This window comes from Ovis aries, chromosome 15, assembly GCF_016772045.2.
Source record: "Ovis aries strain OAR_USU_Benz2616 breed Rambouillet chromosome 15, ARS-UI_Ramb_v3.0, whole genome shotgun sequence".
Taxonomy (NCBI): Eukaryota; Metazoa; Chordata; class Mammalia; order Artiodactyla; family Bovidae; genus Ovis; species Ovis aries.
The window spans coordinates 19,027,779-19,051,390 of record NC_056068.1 but is presented as its reverse complement, the minus strand read 5'-3'; the positions used below and the strand labels follow the sequence as shown (position 1 = coordinate 19,051,390).

The 23,612-nt window shown below is 41.9% G+C and overlaps 1 protein-coding gene across 2 annotated transcripts; it reads right to left on the bottom strand.

Moving 5' to 3' along the window:
* Window positions 1–15,571: 15,571 nt before the first annotated feature.
* C15H11orf87 (chromosome 15 C11orf87 homolog) lies at window positions 15,572–22,795 on the bottom strand. Of its 2 annotated transcripts, none has more exons than XM_042232898.2 (2): window positions 22,759–22,795; window positions 15,572–21,328 (listed from the first exon to the last, which is right to left on the bottom strand). In XM_042232898.2, the coding sequence occupies exon 2, from the start codon at window positions 21,067–21,069 to the stop codon at window positions 20,473–20,475; it is 597 nt and encodes a 198-aa protein (XP_042088832.2). In that variant the 5' UTR covers window positions 21,070–21,328; window positions 22,759–22,795; the 3' UTR covers window positions 15,572–20,472. The 2 variants fall into 2 exon arrangements, with proteins under 2 accessions (XP_042088832.2, XP_027834977.1); XM_027979176.2 differs by lacking the exon at window positions 22,759–22,795 and adding an exon at window positions 22,422–22,495.
* Window positions 22,796–23,612: the final 817 nt, after the last annotated feature.

Here is a 23,612-nt window from a genome sequence, read left to right as displayed (position 1 = left end):
TACTTGCTCCTTGGAAGAAAAGCTATGACCAACCTAGACAGCATATTAGAAAACAAAGACATTACTTGGCCAACAAAGTTTTGTCTAATAAAAGCTATGGTTTCTCCAGTAGTCATGTATGGATATGAGAGTTGGACTATAAAGAAAGCTGAGCACAGAAGAATTGATGCTTTTGAATTGTGGTGTTGGAGAAGACTCTAGAGTCCCTTGGACTGCAAGGAGATCCAAGCAGTCCATCCTAAAGGAAATCAATCCTGAATATTCATTGGAAGGACTGATGCTGAAGCTGAAACTCCAATACTCTGGCCACCTGATGCATAGAACTGACTCATTGGAAAAGACCTTGATGGTAGGAAAGATTGAAGACAGGAGGAGAAGGGGATAACAGAGGATGGGACTGTTGGATGGCATCATCGACTTAATGGACATGAATTTGAGCAAGCTCCAGGAGTTGTTGATGGACAGGGAAGCCCGGCATGCTGCAGTCCATGGGGTCACAAAGAGTTGGACATGACTGAGTGACTGAACAGAACTGAAAGAGTTGTGATGTTTGCACTAACACTAAGAAGCCATTCACATGTTAGGGAATCCTTATGATGTTCACTAATGTCAAAGGAATGTGGGAGAAGCACTGACAGTTTCTGCCATATGCAGAAAGACTGAAACTGGATCATGCATCCAATGTTTAGAAGGGAGAACAGGAACCAAAGTATGTAGCCAACATGGAGCATGTTATTAAAAAAAAAATACAAGAGAGAGAGAGCAAGAAGAGAAGTAGCAGAGCAAGTAAATGGGGGTGGCTGGAAGCAATTTTGAAGGGTGGCTGCTAAGAGATACTTACCCAGCTTGTATTTCTGGGTTGAATCCATTTCATGGAGACAGATTGGTATACTGAGTTGTGATTCATATTTAGTAGTATACTGGCCATTCCTCAGACTATCTCTGTAAAAGGGCAATAATACCTCCCTCCCTCCAGAGTAGGAGTAAAAATATTGCCAATCCTTCTGGAAGAAAGTTGTCTCATCTTTGCACAAGGGTATCCATAATCAGAAATTTAAAAAAAAATCACAGTTTCCAAGGGTAGATACATCTAATATGTACCAGTATATGAGTTGTGCATGTTAATTTCATTCTGGTTGCAAGTTTAGGAAGAATGTCTTGGATCCTGATGCTCACCAAGGAACACTGTCTGTGCTATGGGACTGTTACTATTTAATTTGTTTATCTCATTCCTAAGCTAGGGTAAGTGAAATCCATAACTTAGGAAGATTTCCTTCTTGAATAAGCTATTCTTATAAAACTGTAAAATCAACACTTCACTGAATGTCCAGGTACAAAAATTTCCAAAGTTGGAAGCCCATTAGCCTTCCTTGGATTTACTAACAGAAGTAGCTATATAAAAGTCAAAGAGGTGCCACTGGGAGGTATTTACAAACCTCATTCAAGAAAAAATGAGTCAAAATATCATTGACGATCATGTGCTGGAGTTTTAATCAGGGGCCTCAGGTTAAGCCAGAGTGATACCTCCAAACCAGTTGTGGAACAGTAAACCTTCTGGATCAGGTTATTTCAGAATTACAAGATAGGAAGAACTGAAGATCAGGTGCCCAAATGCATTTTCCTTCTGAAGATAAATTGTATTCAACAGGATCAATCAACTCTGCTGCTTGGTTCTCCTCTACTCCCCTGCAGCTACCTTGCCCTTTACCAAAGTACCCTTGACTAAGTTTATGGATAATAATATCATATTCTATCTATTTGCTCTAATATTGAGTTGCCACCTTTGAATGAATTGTGAAATAAAAGAATTGTGGTGAAGTAGAGGAGATGGAGAAGAGAAGATAGCATGAAAGGTGGTATAAAATGCACGAGTTCAGACTCAGACAAAACTGGGATCAAATAAAGTCTCCCACAATCCTGGCCATGTGACTCTGGGCAAGTTATTTAACCTTACTAACTCTAAGTTTGCTTACCTATGCAAAAAAAGAGTTAATAGAATGTATCTCATAGAACTATATGGAGATACAGTGAACACTAAGTGCCTGTGTACTTAGCAAGTGCACAATGCATGATCACCACTGTTGAAAGGGAACAACAATCTGGGTTTCATTGCTATTTTAGATACATGATATGAATTCTTGTACTAAAAAAAAATCTCAGTTATTTTATAAATAGGTATGGCTATCTTCATTTTAAGGTTGAAGAAAATAAAGGCTCAGGGGATCTGAGCAAACTTTTCCAGGTCCCATGATAGGTGAGGTAATAGCAGAAATTCAGGCCAGAGTCTATGCTCTTTCCACCATGAGTTGCTTCTTCCTGTGCCCTGCAGAGGAGTTTACCCACAAGCTCTGGGCATTTAACTAGGTTTAAACATTGCCAAAGGATGCTTTCTGTGGGGTTGCTAGGGGCACTGCTTGGTGCCTATCAGTGGCTGGCTGTGTACACTGCTGTTCTCCTCTCGCATTGTCCATGTTGTGAAGGGGGATTTTTACACAGTCAAAGTAAGGTCTTGAAACCTGAGACCCAAATTTCTCAAAGCCTAATCCATGGCCTATAGTCAGCTGTCTGTACTTTGCCAGATATTTCTCAATCAGAAAGTATGGATAAGTGGGGGAAATAAGCTGGGAGAGATTTTGAACCTTTTGCTACAGGCCAAAATAGTAGCAGGAGAGGTTGGTTAGAGTTAGCATTCATGGAAAATTAAAAAAAAAAAAAAAAGTCATGTTGGACCAAGCATAGCCAGTTGTCTAGTAAAGAATCTGGATGGGAACACAGAGAAAATACAGGAATAGAGTGAATCTGCCAGATTAGAGGGACACAGAGCTCCAGGCCACACTGGCTCTGCAACTCACCCTGTGGCCATAAGCAAGTCATGAGCTAAGCCCCAGTTTCCTCATCATTAAGTTATGAGTGAGGACAACCTCTGCTTCACAGAGTTTTGTCAAGAATGAGTAAGATAAAAGTAAAATTTTTAGCTTCACTTATGCAGCTTACTGTTATTGAGTAAGCTATAGTAAAACATTTCCAATCACCCCATTTACAACATTTATAAAGAAACAAAATCAAATGTGTATTTCAAACTGTTGAGAGCTATAGTCCCACTTTCCTTATAGAAGCCCCTTTCTTCATTCTTCCCTTTACCTAGGCCCAATTTGAATTCTTTCACTTTTTGTCTGGCTCTGTGGAAAGCTGATAACACATCTACTGTAGCACATGACCTTCAGCCTTGAGGGAGTACTGCTTGTTTCCTCCCCAGTATGACATCCTAACAGCTATACTGGTGCATTCTATTTCAGTGCATTTAGAGCTACTGTGTATTCTCAGAGCCACAGCTCTGTTGTATGCAATTTGGTGGGTGGTTGTGGCTTTTTGTTTTATTCAGAGGCAGTGACTTTACCAATTTGATTTGCATAATTCTATTTACTTGTCTTTGGAAGGGGAGAACTGCCATATCCACTGACTCTTACAGCAAGGTCTGAGAGCCATGAGGTTCTCAAGAGAGAACAGAACAGAGCTCAGAAAGCTAGGTCATTCTATTTGATTCCAGTCCTATGTGCTAGTACACAGAGAAATAGCATCTCTGGTCCACCAGCATAGTAAACAGTTAATGAGCATATGCTCTGTGTATTGATAGTTGGGAGCAAATCTTAATTCAAAACCAGACTCAGTTACTAAATGAGTGATCTTGAGGGAAATTGCTTAATCACCCAGAGCCTCAGTTTTTAGTCTATAACATAGGAATAATTACTTTGGAAATTTTACCCTGAAAGTTAACTGAGATACCTTGGTTAAATATAAAACAGGTGCAAACAAAGGCACCTGCTTTGAGTTCGGATAGGATACTTTATATGTGGTCCTAAACTTTCTCTTTCCTTAAATGATTTTTTTTAGTGTCTTTTAAAAAAATTTTATTTTATTTTAATTAATTAATTTATTTATTTGTTTTACTTTACAATACCGTATTGGTTTTGCCATACATTGACTTGAATCTGTACATTGACATGAACACATGAGTGTACATGTGTTCCCCATCCTGAACCCCCCTCCCGCCTGCCTCCCCATCCCATCCCTCTGGGTCATCCCAGTGCACCAGCCCTGAGTACCCTGTATCATGCATCAAACCTGGACTGGTGATTCTTTTCACATATGATAATATACATGTTTCAATGCCATTCTCCCATATCATCCCACCCTCACCCACTCCCACAGAGTCCAAAAGACTGTTCAATACATCTGTGTCTCTTTTGCTGTCTTGCATACAGGGTTATTGTTACCTTCTTTAAACGACTTGATGAGCATTTCTATAAATAAAAAGAACAGAGGGCAATGATGTTTTACTGGGTTGAAACAAGATCTTCCTGAAGACTTTATCCCTGATTATTTTTTTTTTCCTTTTGAATTCAGGAAAGTGAATGACACCTGGGCAACTCTGCCAAAAACTGTAGGTGGAATAAGCCAGAGGGAGTATAAGTCATGATGACTGATAGTCCTGGACTAGCCCTTCAGGACATTTTGGCATCTGAAAAGGCAAAGAACCTTCCAATTAGAAGGTGCAAAAGTGACCATGCTTTCTCTCATATTCCACTTCATTAACTGACCCCCTCAAACTGTAAGGTGAGTGTAGAAATCAGTGTTAGCCAGGCCTGACAAGAACCATTGCCCCAGTGTACCCCCTCCTTATATGTTTGTGAAGTCTAAGGTGCCCCTTCCTTGATAACTAAGCCCAGCAGGTTTAGAGAGTTGGGTGATGAACTTTCTGTAGATCGAAGATGTTGGCCCTTCCAGAGTTCACATTGTTATTTCATTAAGTATACTTGATGCTGACTAGATTTTCCACTGGGCAGGTTGAACCTGAAAAAATAAAAACTGTTATTTTAACAAAGCATTAAAATAACTGTCATGGGAAAAAGCACAACTTTATTAATGGACTTCCTGATTTATATATGAGTTTTATTTTTGTATTAAACCACATGATGGGGATAGATTGGGAGGTCATATTTTTTTCAAGACCTGAAGCCTCTATGGTTGTTAATATGTTCTGGGTCTTACCTGTTGAAGACAAAGTAGATGGTTATTCTCTTGATATGATCAGGAAGGTAGCAAGATCAACACTTGGGCACCTAGAACTCTGCTCTGAAATACCTATCCCTACCCAAGACATTTTAGGCTTCCATGAAATAAGAATGGTATCTTAAACCATCGTAGTCATTATTGGTTGTAAATACCAAATACCCATGCTCAATGTTGCAAAGAGTAGCAGTCTTATAAGGAAAGGAGTAGATCACAGATGAAATTAGGAGAGGGACACACTTTCATTTTGAATTTTCAAAGAGAGACAATGCCCAAGAGAAAGTGAGACTTTTGAAGGTATAAAATTTTGATTTGTTAAGAAAAACGTATATGTTGTCATTCAGATGACAAAAACATATTTGTCATATATATTTGATCTTCCTCCAAGTTTCCTACTTCACAGCTCCCCAAACTCTTAGAATTTCCTAAATTTTGAGAGCAACCAGGAAAGCACCTAAGGATGGGGGCTGACTGTCTGCAGAACCAACCATGTGATTGAGCTTAGACCATCCTCAGACCTCCAGGAAGGGGAAAGAGCCTGGTGATGGAGTTTAAACATTAGTGGTCAGTGATTTAATCAATCACATCTGGGTAATGAAGCCTCCTCCCCCCCCATCCCCCCCCCAAAAAAAAAGAAACTAAAAATGGAATTCAGATTGCTTCTGGGTTGGTGAACACACGGAGAATTGGGAACAGTGGTGCACTTGAGTAGGCATGGAAGCTCTGTGTTCTTTACAAATAGACTGCCCTGTGCATCTCTTGCATCTGGCTGCTTGTGAGTTACATTCTTTTGTCTAATAAACTGGTGACCTAGTAAGTAAAATGTGTCTATGAGTTCTTTGAGCCACTCTAGGAAGTTAGTTGAAGCTGTGGAGGAAGTTGTGGGGACCTCCGATTTGTAGCCAAATGGACCAAAAGTAACAACCTAGAGTTGTGACCAATGTTTGAAATAAGAGTGGGGGCAGTGTAGTGAGATTGAGCCCCTTACTTATGGGTTCTGATGCTATCTCTTGATAGATGGTGTCAAAACTTGGTTAAATTGTAGGACACCCAACCAGTGTCTAAGAATTGCCCGTGGATGGTGTGAGAAACACAATCTCCACACACTGAAATTGGGTACAGCAGTCATAAAAGAGGAAGACTGACCTTCAAGTGGTATTTGGACACAGAGTGAAACACTGGGAAACACTGGGCAGTTCAGAGAACATAAGGACATTCTGCTAATGCTGCTGCTAAGTCGCTTCTAGGGTAGGTGAAAAAAGAGAAATTATGGGTTGCGGCAAGTCTGCCAAAGGTCTATAGTTTTCATAACCACTAGGGACAGCAGCATACTTTTTAGTGTAGACAGAGCCTAGGTCTCTCATTTCCTGAGCTTCATATCTTGCTGTCAGATTAAAATTTCTCTGTCTACAGTAATCAATGGAATCTTATGGCTTCCTTAATGGATGTGAGAGTGAAAGAAGACTTTAAAATCCATAATCAGTTTGTATTCATTCAAGTTTGCTTATTATTTATTTATAACTGCCACTTCAACTTGGTTTCTCTTTCATTATTACATTCTGGAAGTCTTCTCTCCCTAACTCTTTGAGTCATAATCTCTTTGAGAAGATTGGGTCCTACCTTCTTCTTTAGCATCTCTTCAACAAGTGTACATTTGGCCTCATTTAATATGATTGACTTACTACTTTTGTAACAGCCATGAGAAGCATTAAGATTCAGACCCTACAAGAAAGTTTTGCTGGGCTATTTAGACAACCATAGAGTAGGACTAGAATATGGTGGTGGAACATTATATCTGCAAAACATTTCTTTGAAAATAATACCAAAGATTCCATTGATGCCACTCTTATTGCCATCCAGAAGTCAAGTGAAATTGATGATCATTACAAATATCCTGTTGACATTTTCCTTTCTTCTGTTGGTGTTTTTGGCTACAAACCTATAGTAGAATCAAAGGACATTATCAGGAATGTATTTGCAGAATACAGCTCATTCAATCACTTATTTATTAACAACAACTACATTTTTTATTGAATAAGTGCATATGCTGACAGAATGTGGTCCACTGGAGAAGGGAATGGCAAACCACTTCAGTATTCTTGCCTTGAGAACCTCATGAACAGTATGAAAAGGCAAAATGATAGGATACTTAAAGAGGAACACCCCAGGCCAGTAGGTGCCCAATATGCTACTGGAGATCAGTGGAGAAATAACTCCAGAAAGAATGAAGGGATGGAGCCAAAGCAAAAACAATACCCAGCTGTGGATGTGACTGGTGATAGAAGCAAGGTCCGATGCTATAAAGAGCAATAATGCATAGAAACCTGGAATGTCAGGTCCATGAATCAAGACAAATTGGAAGTGGTCAAACAAGAAATGGCAAGAGTGAACGTCAACATTCTAGGGATCAGCGAACTAAAATGGACTGGAATGGGCGAATTTAACTCAGATGACCATTATATCTACTACTGTGGGCAGGAATCCCTCAGAGAAATGGTGTAGCCATCATGGTCAACAAAAGAGTCTGAAATGCAGTACTTAGATGCAATCTCAAACACAGAAAGATTTCTGTTCGTTTCCAAGGCAAACCATTCAATATCACAGTAATCCAAGTCTATGCCCCAACCAGTAACACTGAAGAAGCTGAAGTTGAACAGTTCTATGAAGACCTACAAGACCTTTTAGAACTAACACCCAAAAGAGATGTCCTTTTCATTATAGGGGACTGGAAAGCAAAAGTAGGAAATCAAGAAACACCTGCAGTAACAGGAAAATTTGGCCTTGGAATGTGGAATGAAGCAGGGCAAAGACTAATAGAGTTTGCCAAGAAAATGCACTGGTCACAGCAAACACCCTGTTCCAACAACACAAGAGAAGAGTCTACACATGGACATCACCCGATGGTCAACACCAAAATCAGATTGATTATATTCTCTGCAGCAAAAGATGGAGAAGCTCTATAAGTCAAAAAAAAACAAGACCAGGGGCTGACTGTGGCTCAGATCATGAACTCCTTATTGCCAAATTCAGACTGAACTAGAAGAAAGTAGGGAAAAGCACTAGACCATTCAGGTATGACCTAAATCAAATCCCTTATGATTATATAATAAAAGTGAGAAATAGATTTAAGGGCATAGATCTGATAGACAGAGTGCCTGATGAACTATGAACTGTGGTTCATGACATTGTCCAGGAGACAGGGATCAAGACCATCCCCATGGAACAGAAATGCAAAAAAGCAAAATGGCTGTCTGGGGAGGCCTTACAAATAGCTGTGAAAAGAAGAGAAGTGAAAAGCAAAGGAGAAAAGGAAAGATATAGGCATCTGAAGGCAGAGTTCCAAAGAATAGCAAGAAGAGGTAAGAAAGCCTTCTTCAGTGATCAATGCAAAGAAATAGAGGAAAACAACAGAATAGGAAAGACTAGAGATCTCTTCAAGAAAATTAGAGATACCAAGGGAATATTTCATGCAAAGATGGGCTTGATAAAGGACAGAAATGGTATGGACCTAACAGGAGTAGAAGATATTAAGAAGAGGTGGCAAGAATACACAGAAGAACTGTACAAAATGATCTTCAAGACCCAGATAATCACGATGGTGTGATCACTCACCTAGAGCCAGACATCCTGGAATTTGAAGTCAAATGGGCCTTAGAAAGCATCATGGAGCTAGCGGAGGTGATGGAATCCCAGTTGAGCTTTTTCAAATCCTGAAAGATGATACTGTGAAAGTGCTGCACTCAATATGCCAGCAAATTTGGAAAATTCAGCAGTGGCCACAGGACTGGAAAAGGGCAGTTTTCATTCCAATCCCAAAGAAAGGCAATGCCAAAGAATGCTCAGACTACTGCACAATTGCAGTCATCTCACACACTAGTAAAGTAATGCTCAAAATTCTCCAAGGCAGACTTCAGCAATATGTGAAATGCGAACTTCCAGATATTCAAGCTGGTTTTAGAAAAGGCAGAGGAACCAGAGATCAAATTGTCAACATCTGCTGGATCATGGAAAAAGCAAGAGAGTTCCAGAAAAACATCTACTTCGGCTTTATTGACTATGCCAAAGCCTTTGACTGTGTGGATCACAATAAACTGTGGAAAATTCTGAAAGAGATGGGAATACCAGACCACCTGACCTGCCTCTTGAGAAAATTGTATGAAGGTCAGGAATCAACAGTTAGAACTGAACATGGATCAACAGACTGGTTCCAAATAGGAAAAGGAGTACTTCAAGGCTGTATATTGTCACCCTGCTTATTTAACTTCTATGCAGAGTACATCATGAGAAATGCTGGGCTGGAAGAAGCACAAGGTAGAATCAAGATTGCAGGAAGAAATATCAATAACCTCAGATATGCAGATGACACCACCCTTATGGCAGAAAGTGAAGAGGAACTAAAAAGCCTCTCGACGAAAGTGAAATTGGAGAGTGAAAAAGTTGGCTTAAAGCTCAACATTCAGAAAATGAAGATCATGGCATCTGGTCCCATCACTTCATGGGCAATACATGGCAAAACAGTGGAAACAGTGTCAGACTTTATTTGGGGGGCTCCAAAATCACTGTAGATGGTGACTGCAGCCATGAATTAAAAGACACTTACTCCTTGGAAGAAAAGTTATGACCAACCTGGATAGCATATTCAAAAGCAGAGACATTACTTTGCCAACTAAGGTCCGTCTAGTCAAGGCTATGGTTTTTCCAGTGGTCATGTATGGATGTGAGAGTTGGACTGTGAAGAAGGCTGAGCACCAAAGAATTGATGCTTTTGAGCTGTGGTGTTGGAGAAGACTCTTGAGAGTCCCTTGGACTGCAAGGAGATCCAACCAGTCCATTCTGAAGGAGATCAGCCCTGGGATTTCTTTGGAAGGAAGGATGCTAAAGCTGAAACTCCAGTATTTTGGCCACCTCATGCGAAGAGTTGAGTCATTGTAAAAGACTCTGACGCTGGAAGGGATTGGGGGCAGGAGGAGAAGGGGACGACAGAGGATGAGATGGCTGGATGGCATTATTGACTCGATGGGCGTGAGTCTGAGTGAACTCCGGGAGTTGGTGATGGACATGGAGGCCTGGTGTGCTGCGATTCATGGGATCACAAAGAGTAGGACATGACTGAGTTACTGAACTGAACTGAACTGAACTGTACCATATGCCAGGCGCTTTGCTAGAGATTAGAATGTGGTTTTAGAGCCTAAGTAAATAAGCTTTCTACTAATCATCTAACAGAAATCTACACCCTCCCTTCGATATGCAATCCCCAAAAAGGTAGCAGAAATAAGAACTACCATGCAATCATTGTCAACAGTTTGTAGACCTTTGCATATACTTCCTCACTGGATTCATCCAACAAACTTTTCCAAACTGAAGCATGGAAATTTTAAGAACTTACCCAAGGTCTCAGGGATACCAAATGGCCGAGCCAATATTTGAACTCAGGCCTTTTCCCCATAATCCTGGTTGTACTGGATCTTCAACAAATTCACCAACACTCTGCAATTCTGTCACAGCAGTATCAGTTCTTATCACAGCCAATGGTGTCATATCTGATCATTTTTTCTATTCCAAGAGAACCAAGAGGTTTATGGTAGATCCTGTATAACTTCACAGTTCTCTGCAGGCATGTCTCAGAACTGCAACAAATGGCCTAGAAGCTAATATCAGAACACACACACTTTCAGACATATGGAGAACTCCTGCAAGTTGACGACAATGAGTAATCATCCAGAAACTATATGATAGTGACAGTGCTATTTCTTGAAGTTCAAATGCCAGATTTCAGGATACTTCACAGAGCAAGACTGAGCATGACCTAGGAGCAAACCCATTTACTCTATTCCAAGCAAAGACCATACCTCCATTTGAGCCCCCAGTGGTTAATGATTAACTTTGTTTCCAATTCATTCTTCCGAATTCATGCTTAAGCAGCACCCAGACCAAAGCTGTTTTAATCTACAAAATAGAAAGCATAAATTTACTGTCTGCCTTTTTTCTTCTTTTTGCTTCCACTCCCTCACGCCATGCATATGTTAATCACCAACTCCATCCATTCAGTAGCCTAACATTCTCTTGAATATACCCTTTTCCTTCAACTTCATCCCCTTTGGTTCAAACCCTCTTCATTTGTTGTAGGATTGTGACAGTTGCTTTCTATCTGGTGCCTCTACATCTAGTTCTATAACCACAATTGCATCTATTCTATACCCTGATGCTGCTCTATGTTCAAAATTCCTCACTGACTCCCCACTGATGACAGAAAAGCATATTCTCAAAAGAGACTCTTGAAGGAGCCTTAATGGTCTGGCTTACTTCATTTTTCAGACTTGTATGTCACTTCCAGTATGAGCTTTATATCATTCTCCAAATATGCACAGCACTCATACCTCTGTGCTTTCAGACATGTTTTTTGTTTTTCTTTTTCCCTAGAATGTATTTCCTCCTCTTGGTGAATACCTACTTATCCTTTGAAAGCTAACTAAAGTATTACCTCTTCTGGGAAACTTTTCTAACCCTTCCCTACAGACTTTTCTGCTACACTTGCTTTGTGCTTCTGAGGTATTTTTTCTAAAAACATATATTTATTACCAGGATTGACCTGAGTTGAAATTTATTGGCTAATTAGACTATGAGGTCCTCAAGTTTAGGAATAGATTTTATCCCTCTTCCCTACTTGGGGAGTGTGAGTTTGATAGATTGTTCAGTACGCATCCATTTCTTGCCTTCTTTCTAAACCAAAATTTTTATTTGATCATTTTCAAAACTAGGTGAAGGACAGGGAAGCCTGGCGTGTGGCAGTCTATGCTGTCGCAAAGAGTCAGACACAACTGAGTGACTGAACAACAGCAACAACAAAACTAGGACCTTTGTTGAACTGGGTTTTACAAGTGCTAACCAAACAATCTTTAATCAGTTAACTCATTCATATATTTGTGAAACTTCTTCAAGTCTTTGCTCAGATATTTTCTCAGTGAAACCTTCTCTGATCATCCTTATCCACTCTCTCCTGGAACACTCCATATTTGCCTTCTGTATTTGATTGTTTCTATAGCACTTCTATCCCTATAGATACTTCATAATTTACTTATGACTTTTGTTTATTGTCTTCCTCCACTAGAATGAAGTCTCTGTGAAGATGGGACATTTTGCCTATTTTGTTCACTGCTGTATTTTTGGCACCCAAAATGATGCCTGGCATATAGTTCGTTCTCGGTGAATATCCGTTGATTGAATGAATTCCCAAATGTCAGAGGTGAAAGATTCAAAGGGATCATCTCATCAATCAGATTCAAAACAAAAATTGTCAGTGACCTAATCAGTGACCAAGCCACGGGAATGTGGGGACTGCAGGTAAATTGACAGCTGTCAGAAACAGGGAAGTACAACTGGAGCAAAGGAATGAAGCTACCCATGAGTCTAAGAATAGGGCTATTAACCTGGGTGAATCCTGCAAATAAACCTGACATAGCACGGCCACGTTCTCATATGCAGGGCATAAGCATGATCCTTTGTGCATCTTCTCACTGTGACAGGTGAAGGGGGTCCACCCCACAAGGGCAAAGCTAGAGAAGTGTATCTTCCAGCTTTTCCTTCTTTGTTCTTCTCTGATGATATCTGCCCCTTTTGGAACTTAGGAACTTACACTTCTTCTTCTCCTTTCTTTTGCAGGATCTCTAGGAAAGGGTGATACATATTGAGGCACAAAATATGTGCCTGGTGGCATATATGATCTCTCTCAAGGGTGCTTTAAACCACTGAAACCAGCTCTTAATTTAGGGACTTCACACACTGGCAAGTAGAGGGGAGAGAGAATGTCTTTCTGATACCCCTGAATTTTTGCTGTTCAACTGAAAATAACCATGTTTGTATAAACAAGTGTAACTAATACAGTATTTCTGAAGCAACTCTCAATGTAGGCCTGTTTACCAGTAGACCAATCACTCTTCCACACTCTCTTCCATTTTAAGACTTACCTGTGAGGTTGGAGACATGGCATTTAGAAAGCAAAAAGCCCCAATCTACCCCTTTTTGTTTGACTGTACCAGAGGAAGTCCTTAAGGAGGCTATATAAAAAAAGTCTATCCCTTTCAATTAATTTGGAGGGAAGAAGGGAGCCAAATATTTATTGAGATGGGTAGGTTCTGTTCTTGCTGCCTAAGCCCCTTAGGAACAAACAGAGAGGGGTCAAATGATGAACGTTCTAAAAGGATCAAAGAGTCTGAGGATTTTAGGCTAGAGAGTTTTAGAGTATCTCCCTGGCTATACTAGGAGGAACCATTACCAGGGAAAGTGAACTATTATTCTTTCTTCTATAGGAAGGCAGTGGCAGTGGGTTGATGGTGGTGACAATAGGCAATTATAGATCTTCTTATTACCCATTGCCTGAATGGGATGTACTAAGGTACCCAGAGATTTTCATTTGTCCCAGTTGAGGAGATTTAGAGATACTTATTACACAGTAAATCAGCAAAATCTTGCATTTAGTACAAAAAATCTTCTGTAGACTCAAATTTTGAGATATATAAAATGTCCCGGATCACAGGCTACAGTGGTGGGTACTAGCTGGAACTTGCTTCCCAAGAAGTAGACTGAATGGACACTCCACAGCCCCAAAATATATTTAACACTGTATAGTTCGGAGGAATCTTCATCATCTGTAACCATAAGATCATGTAATTCATTCCCAGACACTAACTTGGAAAGAAACAAGGCAGAAAGAAAAAATTTGAGAGTTTGAGAATTTTCTTGAAGGAGCTTGGTTCCTATGACATAGATTAGATTAATTATAGGAAAATAGAGTAGCCACATCTGTATGTGAAAAGTATTTTTTTTTTTTTTTGGTCATCTCAGTGTATTTGAGGGGTTTCCCCAATATTTTTGAAAATCTGCAGAGCAAATTTTTGTACCATTCAGTGACATATAATCTTCCATGCTAAAATTAAAAAGCCTATTTTGGGGCCATGAGCCAGGGAGAGAGGATTTGCAGATGCAGACAGAGGATGGTCAGCATAAAGTAGAAAAGAGGCATTAATAAAAGTTCTGCAAAGTTTTGAAAAATAGAGTCAACTCTTCAGAAAGGGAAGCCCAATGCTATCAGCAAGACTGGGACATATTTGGAGAAGTACTTTTAGAAAAAGAGATTGGATTTCAATAACTAATCAGAGAAAGAATATCCAGCTAGCATTTAATTAATTAAGTCCTCATAGGGACATCCAAGGAGTCAGCAAGTACATTTATTGTCAGTCTTCTGTTGTTGTGTAGTCGCTAAGTCATGTCTGACCCTTTGTGATCCCATGGACTGAGCACACCAGGTTTCTCTGTCCTTCATTACCTTCCAGAGTTTGCTCAGATTCATGTCCATTGACTCAGTGATGCTATCTAACCATCTCATCCTCTGTTGCCTCTTTCTCCTTTTGCCCTCAATCTTTCCCAACATCAGAGTCTTTTCCAATGAGTCACTCCTTCACATCAAGTGGCCAAAGTCTCGTGAGGCCTAGCTCAATGAATACCTGTCAAACCTTTTGAGTCAAACAGCTGAGGCTGAAGAATATTTACTTCCCAGGAGTAAAGAGGACCATGGTTGGAGACTAAGTCTTAGCACTCATGCTCTTCAATAGAAGGTCCATGGCATGCAGGACACCCAGAAGTTCCTCTCTTTAAAAGAAGGGGACAAACTGTAGAGCACTGCTGGACCTAGGGATGGCAGGGGACAGGATGTACAGATCCCTGTGGAGATGGCTCTGAGCCTGGGGACAAAGGTCTGGGGTCTAAGACTACAGTGGTGAATGTCAGCACAAAAGCTGGATAAGGCAATACCACCTCAAGCTAGAGAGAAGTTCCAATCAGCTGCTTTTCAGCAGTGTTCAAGTAGAATCCATAGAAATTTAAATGAATCTGAGGCTCCAGTTTCCCTCACTACCACAAAGTCATGTCAACTGTGTCCTTTCCCCATACATCTGGTTATGTTAGAGAAATATAGGCTGGGAAAGAGAAAATCTGAGAGACTAAGCATGTGACCTAAAGAGACTGAGTATCTTCTTAAAAAGATTGCTGAATTATTATACTGGACTCAGTTTGTTGGGTTATTCTAAATTCTAAATTGGACTGGCAGTGCTAGTGGTAAAGTACCCACCTGCCATTGCAGGAGATGTAAGAGATGTGTGTTCAATCCTTGGGTCGGGAAGATCCTCTGGAGTAGGAAATGACAACCCACTTCAGTATTATTGCCTGGAGAATTTCATGAACAGAAGAACTGGGCAGGCTATAGTCTATGGGGTCACAAAGAATCAGACATGACTGAGTGACTAACACTCTCACTTTTCACTTTAAAATGTATACACTTCCCCCTTCTCACATGTAGTTGGTTTGTAAAGAAGATCAGATGGGTAATGAGATTTAAAAAATGTTTTCTTTGAGCATCTGGGGGTAATAGAATGAATAATTTTGTAATCCTGTGAAATCCTTAATTTCACAAATTAAGATAATAAGGAAATAGTGTCCAAAAAGCCAATTAACAAGAAAACTTTTTTATTGATAGAAAAACAGAACAAAATTTCCATGAATTCTGGTATCTGTTTTATTCTGTCTGTCGGATATACTCAAGTTCCAAAATCAGTTTGTTTTGTTTTGCTTTTTTTTTCTGTTGCTGGTCTTGTTGTCATCATTATTGTTGTTGTTAACCTCTCAATAGAAAAAAAATCCAATGAAATCACATGCCCCTCCCTCACACAGATAGGACCATCTTAATAAGACACGTCCCTAATTAAAGCTAATTAAATTCTTATCCTAAGCTAAGCATTCCTACACGGCACCAATTGTATTATTAGGTTGGTGACATTAATAAGTATTGATTTCAAGCCATTGAAACTGTTTCTCAAATGTTATCAAATAAATAAAAAACAAATCAGAATAAGATTTACATTCAATTCAATGATTAAGTATCCTTCAGTAGATAGGTCAATTTATTCTAATGTAAACTAAAACATCTATGAGCCACAAACACTATTTCCAAAATAGAATAGCCCAGATGAGCGGCTTTTCAGATCTAGACTCAAAGTCCAGATTCACATGGGAATGGACCTGAGGAGCCTGACCAGATTAAGCTTCTGGTTCTAATTTAACCTACAACTCCCACATAATATCAGCTAGCAATTGCTCAACTGTCACCCACAGAAAAGCATTTAAAGCATGCCTGCACAATGGAAAATGGAATTTTAACCATTATCTAATTAATTAAATCGATATAGATAGAAACAGTGGAAAAAGTCAGATGCCAAAGTATTTTAAAGCTACTTTATCCATATTTTCCAAATACTACTTATCAAACTAAACAGATAATGGTCATATTTTCATTTTACCTTTAGCTATGCAGATATAAATTGTATCTCCACACCACATATAGGCTGAAAATTAAAAATTGAGCCACAATCCAGGTTTGTGGTCTAGATGGCCCTAAATCTCTTCTAGATACTTTTGTTTTCCATCTAGATATTCAGACCACATAGATAGGGTCATAAATTCAGTATCATTGCTACATTTGAGTCACTAACAAGGAAAGGAAGCTTATCTAATTACCAATTCCCCCAAGTCAAACAGGACTCTCCCCTTTCATTAAATAAAGAGAAAGTCATTCAGATTTCACTCCAGAGAAATAAGTGCATGCATATACCCAACTTCTCAGTATCCTCTCTGGATAAGAGGATGGAACAACTATTTGGTTTCCATCTCATTCTTGTAATGACAGAAAAGAGAATACAAAAAGTCCATTGTAAATTTGTACAAAATGTATGCATATATAAATACATATCTATGGGTGTATATAAATTCTAAAGAAGATTATATCCATCTACATCTTTAAGATTCAGAATCCTATACAGTTGACATAATGGTATTCTCTCTCCAATTTTCTTATCTTTAAAAACAATAAGAATCAAGCATGCCACCTTATGAATACTGAATAGCAAGTGCATAAGTTGAGCTGTAGCTATAAGGATTTGAAGCAATTAGTTTGACGGGACATCAGTGAATAAAATCCTTAAAATAAATTTGTCTATTTCCAGATTTCCTTTTGTTTCATATAAAATTAAATCCAAAATGCCCTGTTGGTAGCATCCCAAACTCCTGAGACTGTCAACTGAGCTCTATAAGAAGCAATCCTTTAAACAGGGTCTGTGCAAATTGCTTGGATATGTGCTTATTGCAATAATTTGGTGTGGGAACTGGCATTACTAAAATTTCATGTAATTCTCTATCTCATAAAAAACCTCAAGTGACACCACCAGAAGCTTATGGAGTTCTGAGAATATTAACTCAGCATGAAATTTGACTCACAAACCACATCATCTACACATAGAGCACTATTAAAAATATTAAACCATAGTCAATTAATGGAGAAAGGTGTACATATTAAAAGGTGCACAATTAGAGCATATTATGGATGTGGCTATGTTTAGAGGTATCAAGATCTTTTTAAGACAATATATATAATGTTTTTATTTCTCCTGTTCCCTCTATTCCTTGGGGAAATATTATACAAGACAATTTCATAATTACCCCCTAGAGTGTACAGGTTTCTCCTTGAAACGGGATTATTATTGCATGCCTTGAATGCACTATGATTCATAAGGCAAAAATGTATGAGTAGCTTCAGCACCAAGGAAATGGAATCATCATCCAGCACTGCTCACAACAGAACATCTTATTGCTTTAATAAAATGGGAAATTATTCACTGTAAAAAGTGCACCAAATGAGGGGGAGAAAGTAATATCCATGCATTTAGTGGAGCTCACTGGAAATGAGGAAGCTCCCTTCTGAATCCCTAATTCTATTCAAATTTCAAGCCCAAAAGTCATTCTGTAATAGGGTATTAAATAGCTATAGCTAGATGAGGGTGAGCTACAAAAATTAATGGACTTTCTTCTTCACAGTGCCTTAGTCATTCTAATGTACAATGTAGAGCTCTGATATACTAAAGGATTCCCAAGTGGACTGAGGGAGTTAATGCTCTCTTTTATCTATTACTAGGAAGTGACTAAGGCACTGGAGAGAGTCTGGTACATTGTTTAATATATTGTATCCAAAGATTACACCTAGTCTTCCTAGTATTACAACACGACATGCTTAAATGATGATCCTCTGTGCTTCAGGAAAGGTCTTGAGTGGGTATCTAATCGGTGATTAAAATTTAGCTTATTAAATCAATTTAGAAAAGATGTAAATTGAGTTTGGGCAATTTAATAGACAGCCTAAAATCTCAGAGGTAATGTTTCCTCTAAGAGCACATACACCTGGAACCAAGACAGAGATAATAGAACTACTAGTTACTTGGGAGAGGGATGCACTTAGGGGCACTGTTGCCTTACATCCTGCAGGTTAGTAAGGTCCCTTTTAGTTGAGCTTTTTGTAGAACATTCTCATTCATACATTTTCCAAATTTGTTCCCAAGAAAGGATGCCTCTGCATACAGTTAAGCTATAATATGCTTCTGGACCCTTCAATCATCAGCCCAAGGGAGACAAAGTGGTAAATAACCATAGGTGGATTCCATTTGTAACACAGATGGCCTTGTCTGGCATTAGGAGAGAAAGAAAAATATTGAATTTTGTCTCTCACTTTCCTTTTCCTTAGTCTTTTTTCATACATTCAATGAAGTTAGGTAAGCCAGACTGAGAAAGAAAAAGAGAGACACTCTTTAACTGCACCCTAGATATAGGAACAGATTTCTAACTAAACAAGTTGCAGACATTTTTATTCTACAAGCAGTTACTGGATTAACTTCTCTTAAAATTTGCATGTCCTGTCATCCAAATTGCCCAACATCCCCCCCCACCCAGTCTCATCCCCAACACATACAGTACAAGCAAGCACACACACACACCACTGCCTCCAGGTGGTAACTGCATGCAGGGAGGACTACAGGCACTGTTTAAATATTAACCATGTTTTAATAGATGGCATTCCTGCACATCCATTATTTGTTTGTTTTCTGTTGTGGTTGTCTCTGTCATTTGCAAAAGAAATAAGAAAACATAAGTATCATCTTTTTATAACAGTCTACTACAGAGTAAGGTACAAAAGAACACTTCTGGAAACAGCAGAAGCCAGGCCTGCACCACTGAAATCCTCATCCAGTGGTAACCATTATATCAACAGCTAATTAAGAACAAGAATATACAGTTTGGAGAACATAGTACAGAATTATAGTTTGCTTTTGTATTTGGTACCAATATAATAAATATATAACAAAGGAGCACGTGTTCTAAAAATTAAACAGAAACATTCTGGTTGGTTAAACACTGCACTTTCAGTACTGCACATTGCCTAATTTATTTTTTACAAGAAAAAAAAGGGTAATGTATGCAATGTTTAATAAGAAGAAAACCAATAGTACATATAAACCCGACTGTAGAAAAAGAGAAAAGAAACCAACAAAAAGCTAGCATATTCACTTTCCAAAATAGCCCCTTTTGCACCTGCACAATCAAAGAATGTAATCAGTTCTGAGACAATTTCAGCACCAGATCTAGCTGGACAGCTCCCGGATCCTCCGTGAATCCTGAAATGCCACAAGTCAAAGGTGCACAGGTGGGGGTGGGGCAAGGATAAAGGACTAGATTCTGTCTTTTAAACTCATTTAAAAGATTTTCAATGAACTTATGCTCGACCAGCAAGGGGCATTTCTAAAAGTAAATTAAAATGCCTGGTCCTAGAAAAGAGAAACTGAAGGTAAGAAGAGGGCTGGCTGGAGAGCGGTCCCTGTCATAAACGTTTTTCTGGGACAAGTCTCTGTGGCCTCTTGTAGTCCTGGTGCTTAAGTTTACGTTTTCTTTATAGTGTACTATTGCCTGAGCCCAGCTGAAAGTAGGAATTGGGAAGGGAGGGAAGCTGAAGGAAAAGTGAAAGCTTTGGGGGTTAAGGAGAAGAAAGGTAATGAACCTTAACTTGACAGCTATGTACAACACACCAGGCCCCTCCACTCCCTTTGTTCCAGGGGTCAATGCCTTTTACATATTTGGTAGCTTGTGCGGTTTCTCCTCCGTATTGTGGGGGGCGCAGGGTGGAAAGGGAAGACGCGTCTTTCATTGACAATGAGAAATTATGTGATTTGTCATGCGCTTGGATCGTGTAATTAATATTATAATAATTACTATAAATATTAATAATAAAGTATTATCAGCGTTATTTCTTCTTCCGAGACTTCCCTCGCCCAATATTTACAAATACCGCACAGTGCCTCGGCGGAGGAGAAACAGAGGAGGGAGAGGACAGATAAGGAAAAAGGGAAAAGGAAAGGGAGGCCACAGGAAAGTGGAAGAGAAAGACCGGAAGGGAGAAAAAGAAAAAAAAAAAAAAAAAGCAAGGACGGCAAAAATGCTGGAAAGGAGGAAGGGAAGAGGAGAGGGGCTAGACAATCAGGATAGTACCACCGCTTGCAAAAGGCCCTCGCCAACTGGGTCCAAACAGGAGGAGGCTGTGTGTGCTCCTTGCGGACTGGGGGCCGGCGGTGCAGGCGGAGCACAGGGAGCCTGGCATGGGAGGCCAGGGGGAGAAGACGAAGAAGAAGCGCTGGATGGGGCGCAGAAGACAGAGTCCCGGGCCTGCCTCTCCAGCCGGGCTTCTTTTCCTTGGGTCGAAGCCTGGCCTCCCTCGGGTTGGGGCAGCCCCCTCCCGCCGCGGTTGCCACCGCAGTGATCCCGCTCATATTCCTCCTGAGCCCTCTGCATCTTCCTCTTCTTCATCCTACGCTTGTGGATATGGAAAGTGGAGAGGGACAGCACGATGAGGCAGAAGATGAGGGTGACCAGGACAATCAGCACCAGCGTGGAGGAGAAGGACTGGAAAAGCTGCTGTCCCACCTGCGTGATGCAGGTGCCGCCGCTACCGCCGCCTGCGCCTGGGCCACGGGCGCTCGCGTTGCCGCTGCCGCTGGCGTTAGGGGAAGCGAAGGTCCGGTTGAGGAGACACGGCGGCAGCGCCAGCCTCAGCTCCTTGGGCGCCCTGGCACTCATCGGCGCTGGGCTGGGAGGGGCTGGGCCCACAAGACTTCCTCTTTTGAGCACACGGTTCCCACCAGCCAAGAAAAGGACGGAGCCCGCAGCACCCAAAACTACTCCCTGCTGTGGGAGGGGATGCGCACGCGAGCGAAGGACTAAGGGAGCAACTGTGGGCAAGCAAACCGGCCAGGGAGCGAGCGGTGCCCAGGAGATCCTCTCCGGCCCCGCCTCGAACGCGTGTCCGCGCGCCCTTTTCCTTTGCCAAGGCACCAGGCTGCAAAGAGAACAGGCTTGGTTAGGATCCCGGCCGCTGCCCGGGGAGCACGGAGAACCCGAATGATCAGCGCCACTGCAAAGCGGCCCTCTGAGAGCACTGCCTCAGCTGGGCGCTGCCGGTCTTCACAGCCCACAGACCCCAGTCCGCCCGCCCGCCCCTGGCCGCGCACCAAAGCCTCCAGTTCCGCGCTCTCGCCACTTTGCGGAGAAGAGGGTCTGCGCCGACACCACGGAGATGCCGATTACTCAGCAGATAAAGCAGACTCCCTGCGCCCTCCACAACTTTCTAATTGCAACAGACACAGCCACTTCGAAACGCGGTCCTCGCTTCTCAGAGCGCCGGCTCGCCTCTTTTCTGCGCCCTCTCAATGGATGTCTTCTCCTGGATCTTACCCTTCCCAGCACCCACCCTGGGCCGCCGAGCCGTCTCCGGGAACGCAATCCTCCCTTCTGTCCCCCGCCCTCCAGACCCTCCCTGAACGATGTCAGATGCCTTAGGTACCATTCCCATGGGGGTAACCCTGGAGCCACATCCCACTCCACCCCTGTCCGCGGCCACGGCTGACACGCAGGGCTGCGCTCCACCCTTGCTCCAGCTTTCCTCCTTGGTACCTCCCCACCCCCCCAATCCAAAAAAAAAAAAAAAAAACAGGCTGAAGCACCTTTCTTAGCTAAAGCACATCCCTGCAAACGCCCCCTTTTCCCCATCTCTCTGTGTCTCCACCCCCACTTGACAGTATCCTGCTTCTAATGGTGCTGGAAATGAAAGGGGGAGGGTTCCCGCCTGCAAAGTTTGGGGAACGGACCTTCTCTCGGGCCTTTCCAGACTCAGCCTGAGGGCCCTGAAGCTCTTCCCCGGGACCAGAGCCAGGAAGACCCTTAGCGCTCAGCAGAGCCCCCTTGCCGTTCTCAAGAGGCCGCTGCAAACTGTTGCACTGCGGAGCAGAGAGGCGGCGCGCAAGCCCGGGCCGGGGCAGGGGCGGGGGCCGAAGCCGCGGCCAGAGGTGCCTGCGCAGGCCGCCAGGGCTGTCCTACCCACTCGCGCCTGGCCACCCGGCCGCCCCGAGGTTCAGTCGCCCCGCGTCCCTTACCTGGGGCCGCCAGCTGGCTGCAAGGAGGGAGCCCCGCCGCGCGGCTGCAGTAGCGGCTGCAGAAGGCGCGGAGTGAAGAGGCCAGAAACCGAGCCGCGCTGCCGCCGCCGCTGCCGCTTTGGGGAGCTCAGCTCGCAGCCTATTGCCAGAGAGGCCGGTGACGTCAGGCAGCCACCGCCAGGGCTCCAAGCCACCCCTCAGGCCCCCACCCCACCCTCATACCCCAACACCTCGTCCTGGCAGAGCCAGGCTCTGCCACTCAGGTTCCCAGTTCCCTGCTGTTTCCCTGCCCAGGCGCTGGGGAGTAACCCCCAGCTCCACCCTGTGAGCAACCCACCTTCTGCAGCGCTCTGCTTGGGAAGGGTTGAAGCTTCGTTCTCTGGCTGCCCGATTCTTCACCCTCACCTCTTGCCCACGTGGTCCCAAGCACACATTTTTACACTCTAGAGATCCCTCTCCCCTCAGGGCACACAATAGATTTCCTCTCTCTGCTGACGAGGATCGTCCCTTTCTCCAATCCTGTCTGTGCTGGCCTGGCTCTGAACAGAAACTGCGTCGGTGAGAGGGGCATTTTTGAACACGATGTGGCAGAACCTGAAATACAAACGTGAACATTTATTTAACATCAAACAATCCAAATGAGCCATTTTCCTCTCCTCTAAGGTCAGAATCTCCCACTTATCTTTCCCTCTACCCAACTCAGGATCCTCCTCTCTTCCCTCACACACTCAACTCCAGGCCCAAAATAACACTCAGTGTATTAAATACTCCTTGTTTCCTGACAATCTAGACGCTCATGAGCACACACAGCACGCAAAAAGCTTATAAGGCAGGGAGATGAAAATCATTCAGAAAGTGCAGAAATGAAACCCTATGAAAATTCCAAGCATTGTGCTTCTTACAGAGTACCCCGTTTATTGGCCCTAATACTTGCAAAGGTGCCCCCTTGCCTTTCTGTAGTATTAACAGTAGTCTTTCAGCACAATGGGTAGGACTTCCTGAAAGATTCTGCCTAAATCTGGGCAGAGACTAATGAACTATTGGTTTGGAACCTTTGGGAAAATATAAATAGCTCATTTGACTACAGTAGCCAACTTCATAACAAAGAATTCTCGTATTTTTTACTATAGAAAACAGCAGTTTCAAAGATAATATGTTGGTCTTTGAAGGCATTCAGGTGTCTTATTTAAG

Bases quoted from the DNA above. Each gene is read 5' to 3' on its own strand.
- C15H11orf87 (XM_042232898.2), bottom strand. From the start codon at position 21,069: ATGAGTGCCAGGGCGCCCAAGGAGCTGAGGCTGGCGCTGCCGCCGTGT.